The 13,531-nt window shown below is 45.7% G+C and overlaps 1 protein-coding gene and 1 pseudogene across 2 annotated transcripts; both read left to right on the forward strand.

Annotated features, from left to right (window-relative positions):
- Positions 1-4,031: 4,031 nt before the first annotated feature.
- Positions 4,032-6,402, forward strand: LOC149970347 (uncharacterized; annotated as a pseudogene). The gene has a single exon (XR_016493133.1). The product of XR_016493133.1 is annotated as an uncharacterized LOC149970347 (transcript).
- Positions 5,505-13,531, forward strand: LOC149970348 (uncharacterized). The gene is made up of 3 exons (XM_090226522.1): positions 5,505-5,816; positions 7,782-7,786; positions 11,778-13,531. Exons 1-3 carry the CDS (start codon positions 5,505-5,507, stop codon positions 12,388-12,390), a joined length of 930 nt encoding a protein of 309 aa, XP_090082648.1. The 3' UTR covers positions 12,391-13,531.

Raw genomic sequence — 13,531 nt, forward strand, 5'->3', positions numbered from 1 at the left:
TCACAGCCCTTACTTCTGTCAAGACGTGCTTTAAGTGGTCCGTTTCCGCCCAGGGAGCTTTTGATCTCCTCAAGAATCGTTTTACATCCGCTCCTATCCTTGTTACACCTGACGTCTCTAGACAGTTCGTTGTCGAGGTTGACGCGTCAGAGGTGGGCGTGGGAGCCATTCTTTCTCAGCGCTCCCTCTCTGACGACAAGGTCCACCCATGCGCGTATTTTTCTCATCGCCTGTCCCCGTCGGAACGTAACTATGATGTGGGAAACCGCGAACTGCTCGCCATCCGGTTAGCCCTAGGCGAATGGCGACAGTGGTTGGAGGGGGCGACCGTTCCTTTTGTCGTTTGGACTGACCATAGGAACCTTGAGTACATCCGTTCTGCCAAACGACTTAATGCGCGTCAGGCGCGTTGGGCGCTGTTTTTCGCTCGTTTCGAGTTCGTGATTTCTTATCGTCCGGGTTCTAAGAACACCAAGCCTGATGCTTTATCTCGTCTCTTCAGTTCTTCAGTAGCCTCCACTGACCCCGAGGGGATTCTCCCTGAGGGGCGTGTTGTCGGGTTGACTGTCTGGGGAATTGAGAGGCAGGTAAAGCAAGCGCTCACTCACACTCCGTCGCCGCGCGCTTGTCCTAGGAACCTTCTTTTCGTTCCCGTTCCTACTCGTCTGGCCGTTCTTCAGTGGGCTCACTCTGCCAAGTTAGCCGGCCACCCTGGCGTTCGGGGTACGCTTGCTTCCATTCGCCAGCGTTTTTGGTGGCCCACCCGGGAGCATGACACGCGTCGTTTCGTGGCTGCTTGTTCGGTCTGCGCGCAGACTAAGTCCGGTAACTCCCCTCCTGCCGGCCGTCTCAGGCCGCTTCCCATTCCCTCTCGACCGTGGTCTCACATCGCCTTAGATTTTGTCACCGGACTGCCTTCGTCAGCGGGGAAGACTGTTATTCTTACGGTTGTCGATAGGTTCTCTAAGGCGGCTCATTTCATTCCCCTTGCTAAGCTTCCTTCTGCTAAAGAGACGGCACAAATCATCATCGAGAATGTTTTCAGAATTCATGGCCTTCCGTCAGACGTCGTTTCGGACAGAGGTCCGCAATTCACGTCTCAATTTTGGAGGGAGTTTTGCCGTTTGATTGGGGCTTCCGTCAGTCTCTCTTCCGGCTTTCACCCCCAGTCTAACGGTCATGCAAAACGGGCCAATCAGACTATTGGTCGCATCTTACGCAGTCTTTCTTTTCGCAACCCTGCGTCTTGGTCAGAACAGCTCCCCTGGGCAGAATACGCCCACAACTCGCTTCCTTCGTCTGCGACCGGGCTATCTCCTTTTCAGAGTAGCCTCGGGTACCAGCCTCCGCTGTTCTCATCTCAGTTCGCCGAGTCCAGCGTCCCCTCCGCTCAGGCTTTTGTCCAACGTTGCGAGCGCACCTGGAAGAGGGTCAGGTCTGCACTTTGCCGTTATAGGACGCAGACTGTGAGGGCTGCTAATAAGCGTAGAACTAAGAGTCCTAGATATTGTCGCGGTCAGAGAGTTTGGCTCTCCACTCAGAACCTTCCCCTTAAGACGGCTTCTCGCAAGTTGACCCCGCGGTTCATTGGTCCGTTCCGTATTTCTCGGGTCATTAATCCTGTCGCAGTTCGACTTCTTCTTCCGCGATACCTTCGTCGCGTCCACCCGGTCTTCCATGTCTCCTGTATTAAGCCCGTTCTTCGCGCCCCCGCTCGTCTCCCCCCCCCCCCCCCCATCCTTGTCGAGGGCGCACCCATCTACAGGGTCCGCAGGATTTTGGACATGCGTCCTCGGGGCCGTGGTCACCAGTACCTCGTTGATTGGGAGGGGTACGGTCCTGAGGAGAGGAGTTGGGTTCCCTCTCGGGACGTGCTGGACCGTGCGCTGATCGAGGATTTCCTCCGTTGCCGCCAGGTTTCCTCCTCGAGTGCACCAGGAGGCGCTCGGTGAGTGGGGGGGTACTGTCATGTATTGTCATGTTGTGTGTTTCTGTCCTTTCCCTTCACCCTGTCTCCCTCTGCTGGTCGTTGTTAGGTTACCTTTTCTCCCCCTCTTTCCCCCAGCTGTGCCTTGTCTCCTCCTAACTACCCATTCACCCCGTTTCCCACCTGTTCCCTTTTTCCCTCTGATTAGGTCCCTATATCTCTCTCTGTTTTTGTTCCTGTCCTTGTCGGATTCTTGTTTGTTGTGTTTCATGCCTGAACCAGACTATCGTCCTGTTTGCTGTAACCTTGTCCTGTCCTGTCGGAATCTGCCGGTCTATCTGAGCCTACCTACGTTTGGTTATTAAAGAAGCTCTGTTTAAGTTAGTTCGCTTTTGGGTCCTCATTCACTCACCATAACAAAAGCCTGTTCTGAGGGGCAATGATAGAGGGACTGGGCCTAATAGTACACATCAATAGATTGAACCTACGTTCTGAAAATCTGGTCATTGACCAGGTCCTGCCGTGTAGTTCTGGGCTGATCCCTTACCTTCCTCATGATCATTGATGCCCCACGAGGTGAGATCTTGCATGGAGCCTCAGACTGAGGGTGATTGACCGTCATCTTGAACTTCTTCCATTTTCTAATAATTGTGCCAACAGTTGGTGCCTTCTCACCAAGCTGCTTGCCTATTGTCCTGTAGCTCATCCCAGCCTTGTGCAGGTCTACAATTGTATCCCTGATGTCCTTACACAGCTGTCTGGTCTTGTCCATTGTGGAGAGGTTGGAGTCTGTTTGATTGAGTGTGTGGACAGGTGTCTTTTATACAGGTAACGAGTACAAACACGTGCAGTTAATACAGGTAATGAGTGGAGAACAGGAGGGCTTCTTAAAGAAAAACTAACAGGTCTGTGAGAGCCGGAATTCTTACTGGTTGGTAGGTGATCAAATACTTATTGCATGCAATAAAATGTAAATTAATAACTTATAAATCATACAATGTGATTTTCTGGAATTTTGTTTTAGATTCCATCTCTCACAGTTGAAATGTACCTATGATAAAAATTACAGGCCTCTACATGCTTTGTAAGTAGGAAACACTGCCGATTTTGCAGGTTAACAAATACTTGTTCTCCCCACTGTATATTAACCTCCCACGAACATCTGGGCCAGAAGCTGTACTTTCTTGTTACAAAAATCAAAGAGATCCAATAATTGTGAATTTATATTTAATTCTATGATGAAAAATGGTCTCAATCCTATCTGTTCAATGTTAGAATATTGGAAAGGACCAGATAGGTGTGAAAGCAACATAGTTATTCTTCCACCTTGTCTTTAACAGGTCAAAGAGGAGATTATGAAACATTGAGTTCAAATATTCAGTTAATTTAGACCCTGATGAGAAGTTACTGATGAGACTCTGCAATGAAGGGACGTATTCTCACTGTTTCCTCTCTGATGTCCTATACCTGTACTGATACTTCTCTTTATGTTTCTTTAAAATGGGATGAATTTAAGTGGAGATTAATTTAATCAGAGGTTGATTGCTTAATCCTGTTAAAGATGTTCAAATGAAAAACGTATCTGACAGCAAAGTGTTTCCTGGTTGCTGCTGTGCATTTCCTGTTTATGTTCACCACATTATTAACCACAATCCTACAGTCAGTTACAGGGACCTTCTGAACAAAATAATAGTGTGTAATTATTTAAACCATGTTTATGAAACTGTTATCATTCGTAAATTTAGTCTATTGTATAGTTCATTTCAGTCCATGGCTCGAACCTTAAGATTGTTTGTTTCACACTCAAGGGTTTTTCAGCATGTAGTTTAAATCTAACTGAATGCCACTAGCATCTCCGTTAAGTGTGTGTCAACCACATACCGCCCCACATCTGAACGAATAAGTTGTATCCTTTGCAGAAGTTAGCAATATGGCAATATTGCACAAGATCCCCTAAGACTTTTTGAAGACTATGAAGCTTAATTCAGTTCTGTGCATTTATATTGAAAAACACTGGGCTATGGTAACATAAGATCATATAAGATGCTAGTGATGGAATTTAATTGAGCCAGTGTGCAGACTGGCTACCTTCAAATCAATTAAAATGTCATTTGGGACCGGGGACCTGACCTGGGACCTGATGCAGTGTAAGGTCTACAACTCCATGCTGGCCTTAACCCAGAACCTGCCGGCTGACCGAGCCATGACCATCATCGCCATCATCTTCTGGGTTCTGGGAGTCTCCATAGTCAGGGCCAAGTGCACCAACCACACCAATAACAAAAAGTCCAAGGCCAAAGTAATGATCATCTCCAGAATGATCTTCATCCTGGCTGTAATCCTGGTGCTCGTTCCTGTCTCCTGGATGGCCAGCACCATTTGGGGGAGTTGGGGGTCTCACTCTACATCTGCTGGGAGGCAGCGGCCCTGCTCCTGGTTATGGGGGTCGTACTGTGCAGCTCCTGCATGCCTAGTGAGATAGAGCCATGTTTCTGGGAGCCTTTGGATGGATGGTCTCCCAAGTGCCCTGTGTTGTCTATTTAATAGTTTCTTATGGACCCACCAGTGGGGTCATATGGGCTCTGATCACGATCACCTCCATCTCCTCCATCCTGGGAACTCTAGGAGTGAGGAGGTTCATCTTTGGGACCAGGTGCTGTAACTGCATCAAGAGTAAAAGGACCAGGATCAAAGTCAAGTTTATCAGTGGAACATTCTTCATCCTGGCTGGTATCCTCCAGCTCTCCACTCTCTTCTTGGTTAACCATTACATGATACAGAATATCCCATACCTGCTGGATCATTTTGGGTGTTTTGGGTTACTTGGCTGAATTCAATAGGTGGTCCTCCTCCATGCTCCTGATAGGAGGGACTATACTCTGCTGCTGTATCTTCAAGAGGAACCAGCCAGACTCAACGACGACTCAATCAACCTCCCGCTAACAGCTCCGTCTTCAACAGGTCATAGAGGAGTTATGTCACATTGTGGTGGGACCATAGTATGGTGCAGGTGCTGCTGCTACTTTAAGAGAGACATTCCCAAATTAACAACTCCTTTAAATTCCATCACTAGTATCTTATTTGATATTGTGTTACCATAGACCAGTGTTTTTCAATATAAATGCACAGAATTGAATTAAACTTCATAGTCTTCAAAAGATTTCAGGGGATCTTGTGCAATATTGCCATATTGCATAGTTCTGCCAGGGCAACAATAAAACAGCTGGGGTAGAAACAGGCTCGACTAGAAACTCACAACCACAGACTTCACCACATCTGTACAGGTTGTGTTTCCATGGCAGCAGATTATGCCATTACCCCTTAGATGGCTTCTGATTGGCCGGCCTCTCTAGACTCACAGAAGAACTCTGCAACAATCGTCTGTGAGAAAATAATGTTGAACAATCTGCTGTTCTAGAACTTCATCTGCAAAGACAAAAGCTGTAGGCCTGTAGAATCCAGGATCTTCTCTGGAAGTATAACATCTCCACTGTTCTGGATTCACTTTGCTGAGTCACATCCTCGTTCTTCCAGGAAGTGCAGGTGTAGGAGAGAGAGACGCTCGCAGGGAGCCAGCATGTTGAAGGGCATGGAGATCATGGGCATCACTATGGGAGTCATAGGATGGATTGTCTCTATAGTGCCCTGCGCTTTGTTTACATCGGGAGTGATGGACTTTCCACAGTACAGAGAGGTCAGTCTGGTTCAGATCATCACCTACTTCTCCCTTATTCTAGGGTTGCTAGGGATGATATTCTCCATCTCAGGAACAAAGTGCACCAACTGTACCCAGAGGAATATGAATACGTCTATAGCTGAAGTGATTATCTTTGGAGGAATATTCTTCATCCTGGCCGGTCTCATCCACCTGATCTTGATCTTCTTGGTTGTCCTTGACTTGACACAAAACTCGGACCCTGAGAACTTCCTGCGGAGTAATAACCTTATGTTCTCAGCTGAATTTAACAGATGGGCTGCTTCACTGCTTCTGATAGGAGGAACTATACTCTGCTGCTGTTGCTGCTTCATGAAACAAAAACCTGAGTTGAAAACTGACTCTGATTCCCTAAGTCATGTCTTACACAACCTGAATTTATCTTAGCCATTCTACCACTGTAAGCAATAGGTTGTAAGCAATACATGCAGTATAGTCATAAGGAATATGATGATATATAATAGCTACACTTAGAAATCAGTTGAATCAGGTGTGTTACTGCCTGGCTGGAATAAAAGCCTACATCCACACTGGTGCTTTTCAGGACTGATGTTGTTCTTTGAATCAGTAAGACTTACTCAAAATGGCCATACAAAAAGTATTACCATGTGGTGACTCAGTGATGCATAGAATAGACTCCCACTTGAGAGAGAGATGTAAGCATGCTGTCTAAGGGCTGGGGTTGAAGTGGGATGTTTTTATAGGTAAACTGCTTTTCCATTATTATTTACAATAAAATGCAACTCTTATTAAATTGCAAGTCTTGTGCTGTCTCCTAACTTCATTTGGTGGAACCTCGTTCTTCTTCCCACCCCGGGGTTGATTCTGGACAGGGCCAAGGTCTTATCATGGTGTAAGTAGTACGCAGGTTATTTGAGTTGACAACCAGATGTTAGTGGGTCAAATATAAGATTCTATCATCACCCATGTATCCTGGGGGGATTTAGCAATTGGGGAGCCCATTTTAAAATGCCTTCGAGGGTATTACCTACATTCCAAAATAGACATTTCCCCTGTAAATGAACTGCTATAATAATCATCGGCCAATAATTTGAAATACGTCTCTCATGTGCGTTTTTATTTTATTTTATTTCGAGCAATTATGAAATGTTAACACCCTATAAAGATTTGGGTCAGACATTTTGATTAAAACAACAGTCGGAATCAGTCGGTAAGGGCCGCTTGTCACGCCCTGAGCTTAGAGATCCTTCTTATGTCTCTATGTTGGTTCGCTCAGGGCATGAGTTGGGGTGGGCATTCTATGTTTTGTGTTATATGTTTTCTATTTCTGTGTGTTTGGCCGGGTGTGGTTCTCAATCAGAACCATACTTAGGTAGCCTTTTCCCAACTGTGTTTTGTGGGTAGTTATTTTCTGTTTTGTCTGTCTGCACCAGACAGAACTGTTTCGTTTGTGCCGCTTTGTCATTTTTTTGTTCTAGTATTCAGTTTTATTAAAAATCATAAACACGTACCACGCCGCACCTTGGTCCTCTTCTTCCAACAGCTGTTACAGAACTACCCACCACCAAAGGACCAAGCAGCGTGGCCAGGAGGAGCAGGGATCCTGGGAACGGGAGAAGACAGAATGGAGGACATCGTGGACATGGAAGGAGGTGATGGCAGGGGTCAAGACCCTGCCATGGAAATAGGCTGAAGTAACGAGGGAGGAACAACTTCTCTACCAGGTGTCACGGCAACGAAGCAGACACGAGAGGCAGCCCCCCGGGTGGGGCACACGGGGAGTGTGGCAGAGTCAGGATTCAGACCTGAGCCAACTCCCCGTGCTTAGCGTAAGGAGCCGAGGATGGAACCAGAGCCAGTCGGGGTGAAATTGGAGGTGAGCGACGGGAGCGAAACAGAGACAGTGAAGGAGTTGATGGGGAGATTGGAGGAGAGAGTTGCTGTGTTGGTGCATGAGGCACGACATCTACCCGACGGAGCGTGTCCTCGATTTGATGTCACCTGAGTCAGCTCTCCATACTCGTCCAGAGGTGCATGCTAGCCATCTGGTGAAAACCGTGCCAGCCCCACGCACCAGGCCTCCTGTGTGCCTCTCCAGCCCTGCACGTCTTGTGCCAGCTTGGCGCTCCAGGCCTCCAGTGCGCCTCTACAGCCCGGTGAGTCCTGTGCCGGCTCTAGGCACGGTTTCCCCAGTTCGCCAGGAGGACCCAGTGCGGCCTGTTCCAGCTCACCGCACGTGCCGGGATAGAGTGGGCATTCAGCCTGGAAGAGCGCTGCCAGAGTCGCCCTCCTGTCCGGCGCTGCCAGAGTCGCCCTCCTGTCCGGCGCTGCCAGAGTCGCCCTCCTATCCGGCGCTGCCAGAGTCGCCCTCCTGTCCTCCAGACTGTCACTCCCTGGCCATAGAGGCTTTTATTCTCTATTTTGGTTAGGCCAGGGTGTGACTAGGGTGGGCATTCTATGTTCATTTTCTATGTTTTGTATTTCCTTGTTTGGCCGGGTGTGGTTCTCAATCAGAGGCAGCTGTCTATCATTGTCTCTGATTGAGAACCAATGCTTAGGTAGCTTTTCCCACATGGGTTTTGTGGGTAGTTGTTTTCTGTTTTGTCTTTCTGCACCTGACAGGATTGTTTCGGGTTTCGTTCATTCTCTGTTATTTTTGTTATTTCCGTGTTCAGTTAATAAATATCATGAACACGTACCAAGCTGCACCTTGGTCCTCTCCTTCCAGCAGCTGTTACACTGCTTGACAACTGCGTGCAAAAAAACTTGTTGTTTTCACACCCTTCATTTCCTCTTTGTGTCTGTCATGCTTCCCCAGGCCTAGTTTACACCTGACATCTCTTATCGAATGCAGACACCAGCCTGAATGATTTACCATATGTCAACTTCTGCTTCATTCACTTAGAATGATGGTTTCCTGTGAAAGGGCAAAAGAAATTGATCTCTGTTTATACCAACTTATTTATATTTAAACCTAACTGTTTTTTTTTTTCACATTTGCAGACATACCTATGACCTCTTCCTCATATTGATGGTAATTCTGACGTTGGGTTGATCTCCCCAGGCTCCCCATTTCTACCTAGTTCCTATTTTGTGTCTGAGTAGTGAGGAATTACAAGGACAGTTTTGCTCTGCTTTTGTTAGTAAAGCCAATTTCAGTAGAAATGAAATAGTCAGGGACGAACAACATGAAGTGTTTTATTTTTCTAGAGCACCTTTTTTACAGTAGGGTCACCCAGGGATCTTATGAAATATACTGAACAGAAATATAAACGCAACAATTTCAAATATTTTTCTGAATTACAGTTCATATAAGGATATCAGTCAATTGAAATACATTCATGAGGTCCTAATCTATGGATTTCACATGACTGGGCAGGGGTAGAGAAATGAACATTCAGTTCTCTGGAAACAGCTCTGGTGAACATTCTTGCAGTTAGCATGCTAATTGCAACCTCCCTCAACTTGAGACATCTGTGACATTGTGTTGTGTGACAACTGCACATTTTAGAGTGGCCTTTGTAAGGATCATGTTTAATTAGCTCCTTGATATGACACACCTGTTAGGTTTTTTGAATTGTCTTGGCAAATGAGACGTGCTCACTAACAGGGATGTAAACAAATGTGTGCATGAAATTTGAGAGCCATTCCTTCAAGAAGAATACGAACTGTTCTATTTGATGCTGCTTTGAACTGAGTCATTACTGATCTCTCTCCATGTCCCTGTGTCTACTGGATGCTGCTGTGAATTGAGTCATTACTGAACTCCATGTCCTGTGTCTACAGGATTCTGCTGTGAACTGAGTCATTACTGAACTCTCTCCATGTCCCTGTGTCTACAGGATTCTGCTGTGAACTGAGTCATTACTGAACTTTCTCCATGTCCCTGTATCTACTGGCCAGGTCACCGCTTTGTGGAAGTAACATGTGGCGCTGATATTTAGGCCGAGGTAAGTAGAATGTTTCTGTGTGCTCTAAGGCAACGGTGTCTAGATGGATTTTATATTTGTAGTCCTTCAACTAGACCTTTTTTGGAACATACTTTTTTTGTCTCACTGAGATTTACTGTCAGGGCCCAGGTTTGACAGAATCTGTGCAGAATATCAGAATATCTATAATAGCTGTAGGCCCTCCTGTGGACAGAAGCACCAGATCATCAGCAAACGGTAGACATTTGACTTCAGATTCTAGTAGGGTGAGGCCAGGTGCTGCAGACTGTTATACTGCCCTCGCCAATTCGTTGATATATATGTTGAAGAGGGTGGGGCTTAAGCTACATCTCTGTCTCAACCTCCAGCCATGTGGAAAGAAATGTGTGTGTTTTTGTTCATTTTAACCACATACTTGTTGTTTGTGTACATGGATTTTAGAATGTCATGTGTTTTTAACCCAACATCACTTTCCATCAATTTGAATAGCAGACCCTCATGCCAAACTGAGTCAAAAACATTTTTGAAATCAACTAAGCTTGAGAAGGCTTTGCCTTTGGTTTGTCAATTAGGGTGTGCATGGTTTATACGTGTTCTGTCATATGGTAATTTGACATTTGCTCAGTACATTGTTTTCACTGAGGAAATGTACTGTTATGTTTGCTGTCATTTGTCTACTTCATTTAACTAGGCATGCCAGTTAAGAACAAACTCTTATTTACAATGACAGCTTACCAGGGGTCAATTGCCTTGTTCAAGAGAATAACTTTTTTTTTTAGTTTGTCAGTGCAGGGTATTGCACCGCTCTAACCACTAGGCTACCTGCCAACCCATTAAAGATGACAGAGGATTTTCCCAAGGTTGCTGTTGACTCGTATCCTACATACTTATTGGGGTCAAATTTGTCTCCACTTTTGTGGATTGGGGTGATCAGCCCTTGGTTACAAATATTGGGGAAGATGTCAGAGCTGAGGATGATGTAAATGAGTTTAAGTATAGCCAATTATAATTTGTGGTCTGTATATTTTATCCTTTCATTTAGGATACCATCAACACCACAGGCGTTTTGGGGATGGAGGGTTTGAATTTGTCCTGTAGTTAATTCAGTGTAATTGGAGAATCCAGTGGGTTCTGATAGTCTTTAATAGTTCCTGCTTTAACAAATGTTAATAGAGTGGATGGGACTACCAGCCCTCTGCAACCTAGAGGGCAACCAGTGGGTCTGTCTCCTTTGTACCATGTTTATTTTGTCTGTATTACCATGTTGTCTGTATTACCATGTTGTACCATGTTTCTTTTGTCTATATTTCCAATTTATTTGATGAGGTCTGGGTTCCTGGTTCATCTAGGCCAAAGGCAGATGACCTCAGACCTTATATATTCCAGGATGAGATAATAAAAGCTTTGTGTTCCATAGTGTCTAGTGTTGTTTTTGTGTGGTATAGGCCTGGACCATCACAGTAGGTGTGAGCAGAACATGTTGAGCATCTGATACATCCTGCGACCTAAGGGGTCGCAGGATGGGCTTTGGGCGGGTGTAATAGCGGGGGTTGGGCCTGTTGCTTTTTTCACGGCCTGAGCATATGTCCTGCTGTCATGTTGAGGTCCTTGCCACTGAGGCAGGTGGGCATGGGGTGGGCAGAAGGGGCATAGGTCATTTGAACATCTTGGCCATGTTCTGTTATAATCTCCACCCGGCACAGCCAGAAGAGGACTGGCCACCCCACATAGCCTGGTTCCTCTCTAGGTTTCTTCCTAGGTTTTGGCCTTCCTAGGGAGTTTTTCCTAGCCACCGTGCTTCTACACCTGCATTGCTTGCTGTTAGGGTTTTAGGCTGGGTTTCTGTACAGCACTTTGAGAAATCAGCTGATGTACGAAGGGCTATATAAATACATTTAATTTGATTTGATAGGTCTGATATGGGGGGACTATATACTGTATGGTGTGGCCAGGGTTTGCTTGGGGTGGTCTTAGCTGGTTGGAGTGTGGCTGGTAATGCTGTGGTCTTGGTGTAGGTCCTCTTGGCGTGGAATCTCTCGGTGCAGGTCCTTCGGGAGGGGGTCTTGCAGGTCTGAGAGGGTGTCTAGCTAGTCTGGGCGGGGCATCCATTGCTCTGTTGCTCCTTTGTGAGGTGCTGGGGCGACGGTTGAGGGTGACGTCCTTTGGGGTCCTTGTAAAAGTTGTGATTTCTGCCTTGCAGAGGTGGACCTGGTCGTAATGGCTGTTGGAGTGGTCCGCCAGGTAGATTTGTCATCACCGACTTCCGCATGCGGATCGAAGGAAAGCCTGAGCTGGGGGCCTCGCTGTACTTCGGCTGGGTGGCGGCTGCCCTGCTCCTGATTGGAGGGGTCATACTGGGCATCACTGTGGGAGTGTTTGGATGGATGATGGGAATCTTTGGATGGATAGTCTCCCTAGCACCCTGTGCTCTCTCTATTTTGCTCCCATTCAGTTATTATCCTGACCCCCAATATAGGAACATTTGGAAGGTTCTGATCACAACCTCCATCTCCTCCATCCTGGGAGCTCTAGGAGTGATGGGCTCCATCTTTGGGACCAGGTGCTGTAACTGCATCAAGAGTAACAGGGTCAAGGCCAGGTTCATCGTTGGAACATTCTTCATCCTGGCCGGTATCCTGCAGCTCACCACTGTGTTTTTGTTTGACCATTACTTAAGAGCGGATGTCCACCTGAAGCGCTACCCATTCGTCCTGTTTACCCAGCATGACCTGGTTATTTTAGCTGAAGTCTGTAGGTGGTCCGCCTCCATGCTCCTGATAGGAGGAACTATACTCTGCTGCTGCTTCTACAAGAGGAACCAGCCAGACTCAACAATGACTCAATCAACCTCCCGCTAACAACTCAGGTCATATAGGAGTTTATGTCATATTGTGTTGGGATCATAGTATGGTGCAGCTGCTGCTGCTACTGCTTTAACAGAGAGGACGGACTTTCTTTTAATGAAAACAATGGAGACAATATACAGTGCCTTGCGAAAGTATTCGGCCCCCTTGAACTTTGCGACCTTTTGCCACATTTCAGGCTTCAAACATAAAGATATAAAACTGTATTTTTTGTGTGAAGAATCAACAACAAGTGGGACACAATCATGAAGTGGAACGACATTTATTGGATATTTCAAACTTTTTTAACAAATCAAAATCTGAAAAATTGGGCGTGCAAAATTATTCAGCCCCTTTACTTTCAGTGCAGCAAACTCTCTCCAGAAGTTCAGTGAGGATCTCTGAATGATCCAATGTTGACCTAAATGACTAATGATGATAGATACAATCCACCTGTGTGTAATCAAGTCTCCGTATAAATGCACCTGCACTGTGATAGTCTCAGAGGTCCGTTAAAAGCGCAGAGAGCATCATGAAGAACAAGGAACACACCAGGCAGGTCCGAGATACAGCTGTGAAGAAGTTTAAAGCCGGATTTGGATACAAAAAGATTTGTTAAAAAAGTTTGAAATATCCAATAAATGTCGTTCCACTTCATGATTGTGTCCCACTTGTTGTTGATTCTTCACAAAAAAATACAGTTTTATATCTTCATGTTTGAAGCCTGAAATGTGGCAAAAGGTCGCAAAGTTCAAGGGGGCCGAATACTTTCGCAAGGCACTGTAATTGTGATTCTATATGTAATTCTATGATAAAATGGCCTCTATCCTTTCTGTTCAATGTTAAAAAGTCGGAAAGGACCAGATAGGTGTGAAAGCAACATTGTCATTGTTCCACCTTGTCTTTAACAGGTCAAAGAATAGTTTATGATATATTGTGTTCAAATATTCAGTTAATTTAGACTGGGAGTTCCTGAGGAGACTGCAATGAAGGGACATATTCTGACTGTTTCCTCTCTGATGTCCTATACCTGTACTGATACTTCTCTTTATGTTTCTTTAAAATGGGATGAATTTAAGTAGAGATTAATTTAATCAGAGGTTGATTGTTTAATCCTGTTAAAAATGTTCAAATTAAAAACGTATCTGACAGCAAA

The sequence above is a fragment of the Oncorhynchus mykiss genome, chromosome 29 (assembly GCF_057628025.1).
Source record: "Oncorhynchus mykiss isolate SJ-2025 chromosome 29, ASM5762802v1, whole genome shotgun sequence".
Taxonomy (NCBI): domain Eukaryota; kingdom Metazoa; phylum Chordata; class Actinopteri; order Salmoniformes; family Salmonidae; genus Oncorhynchus; species Oncorhynchus mykiss.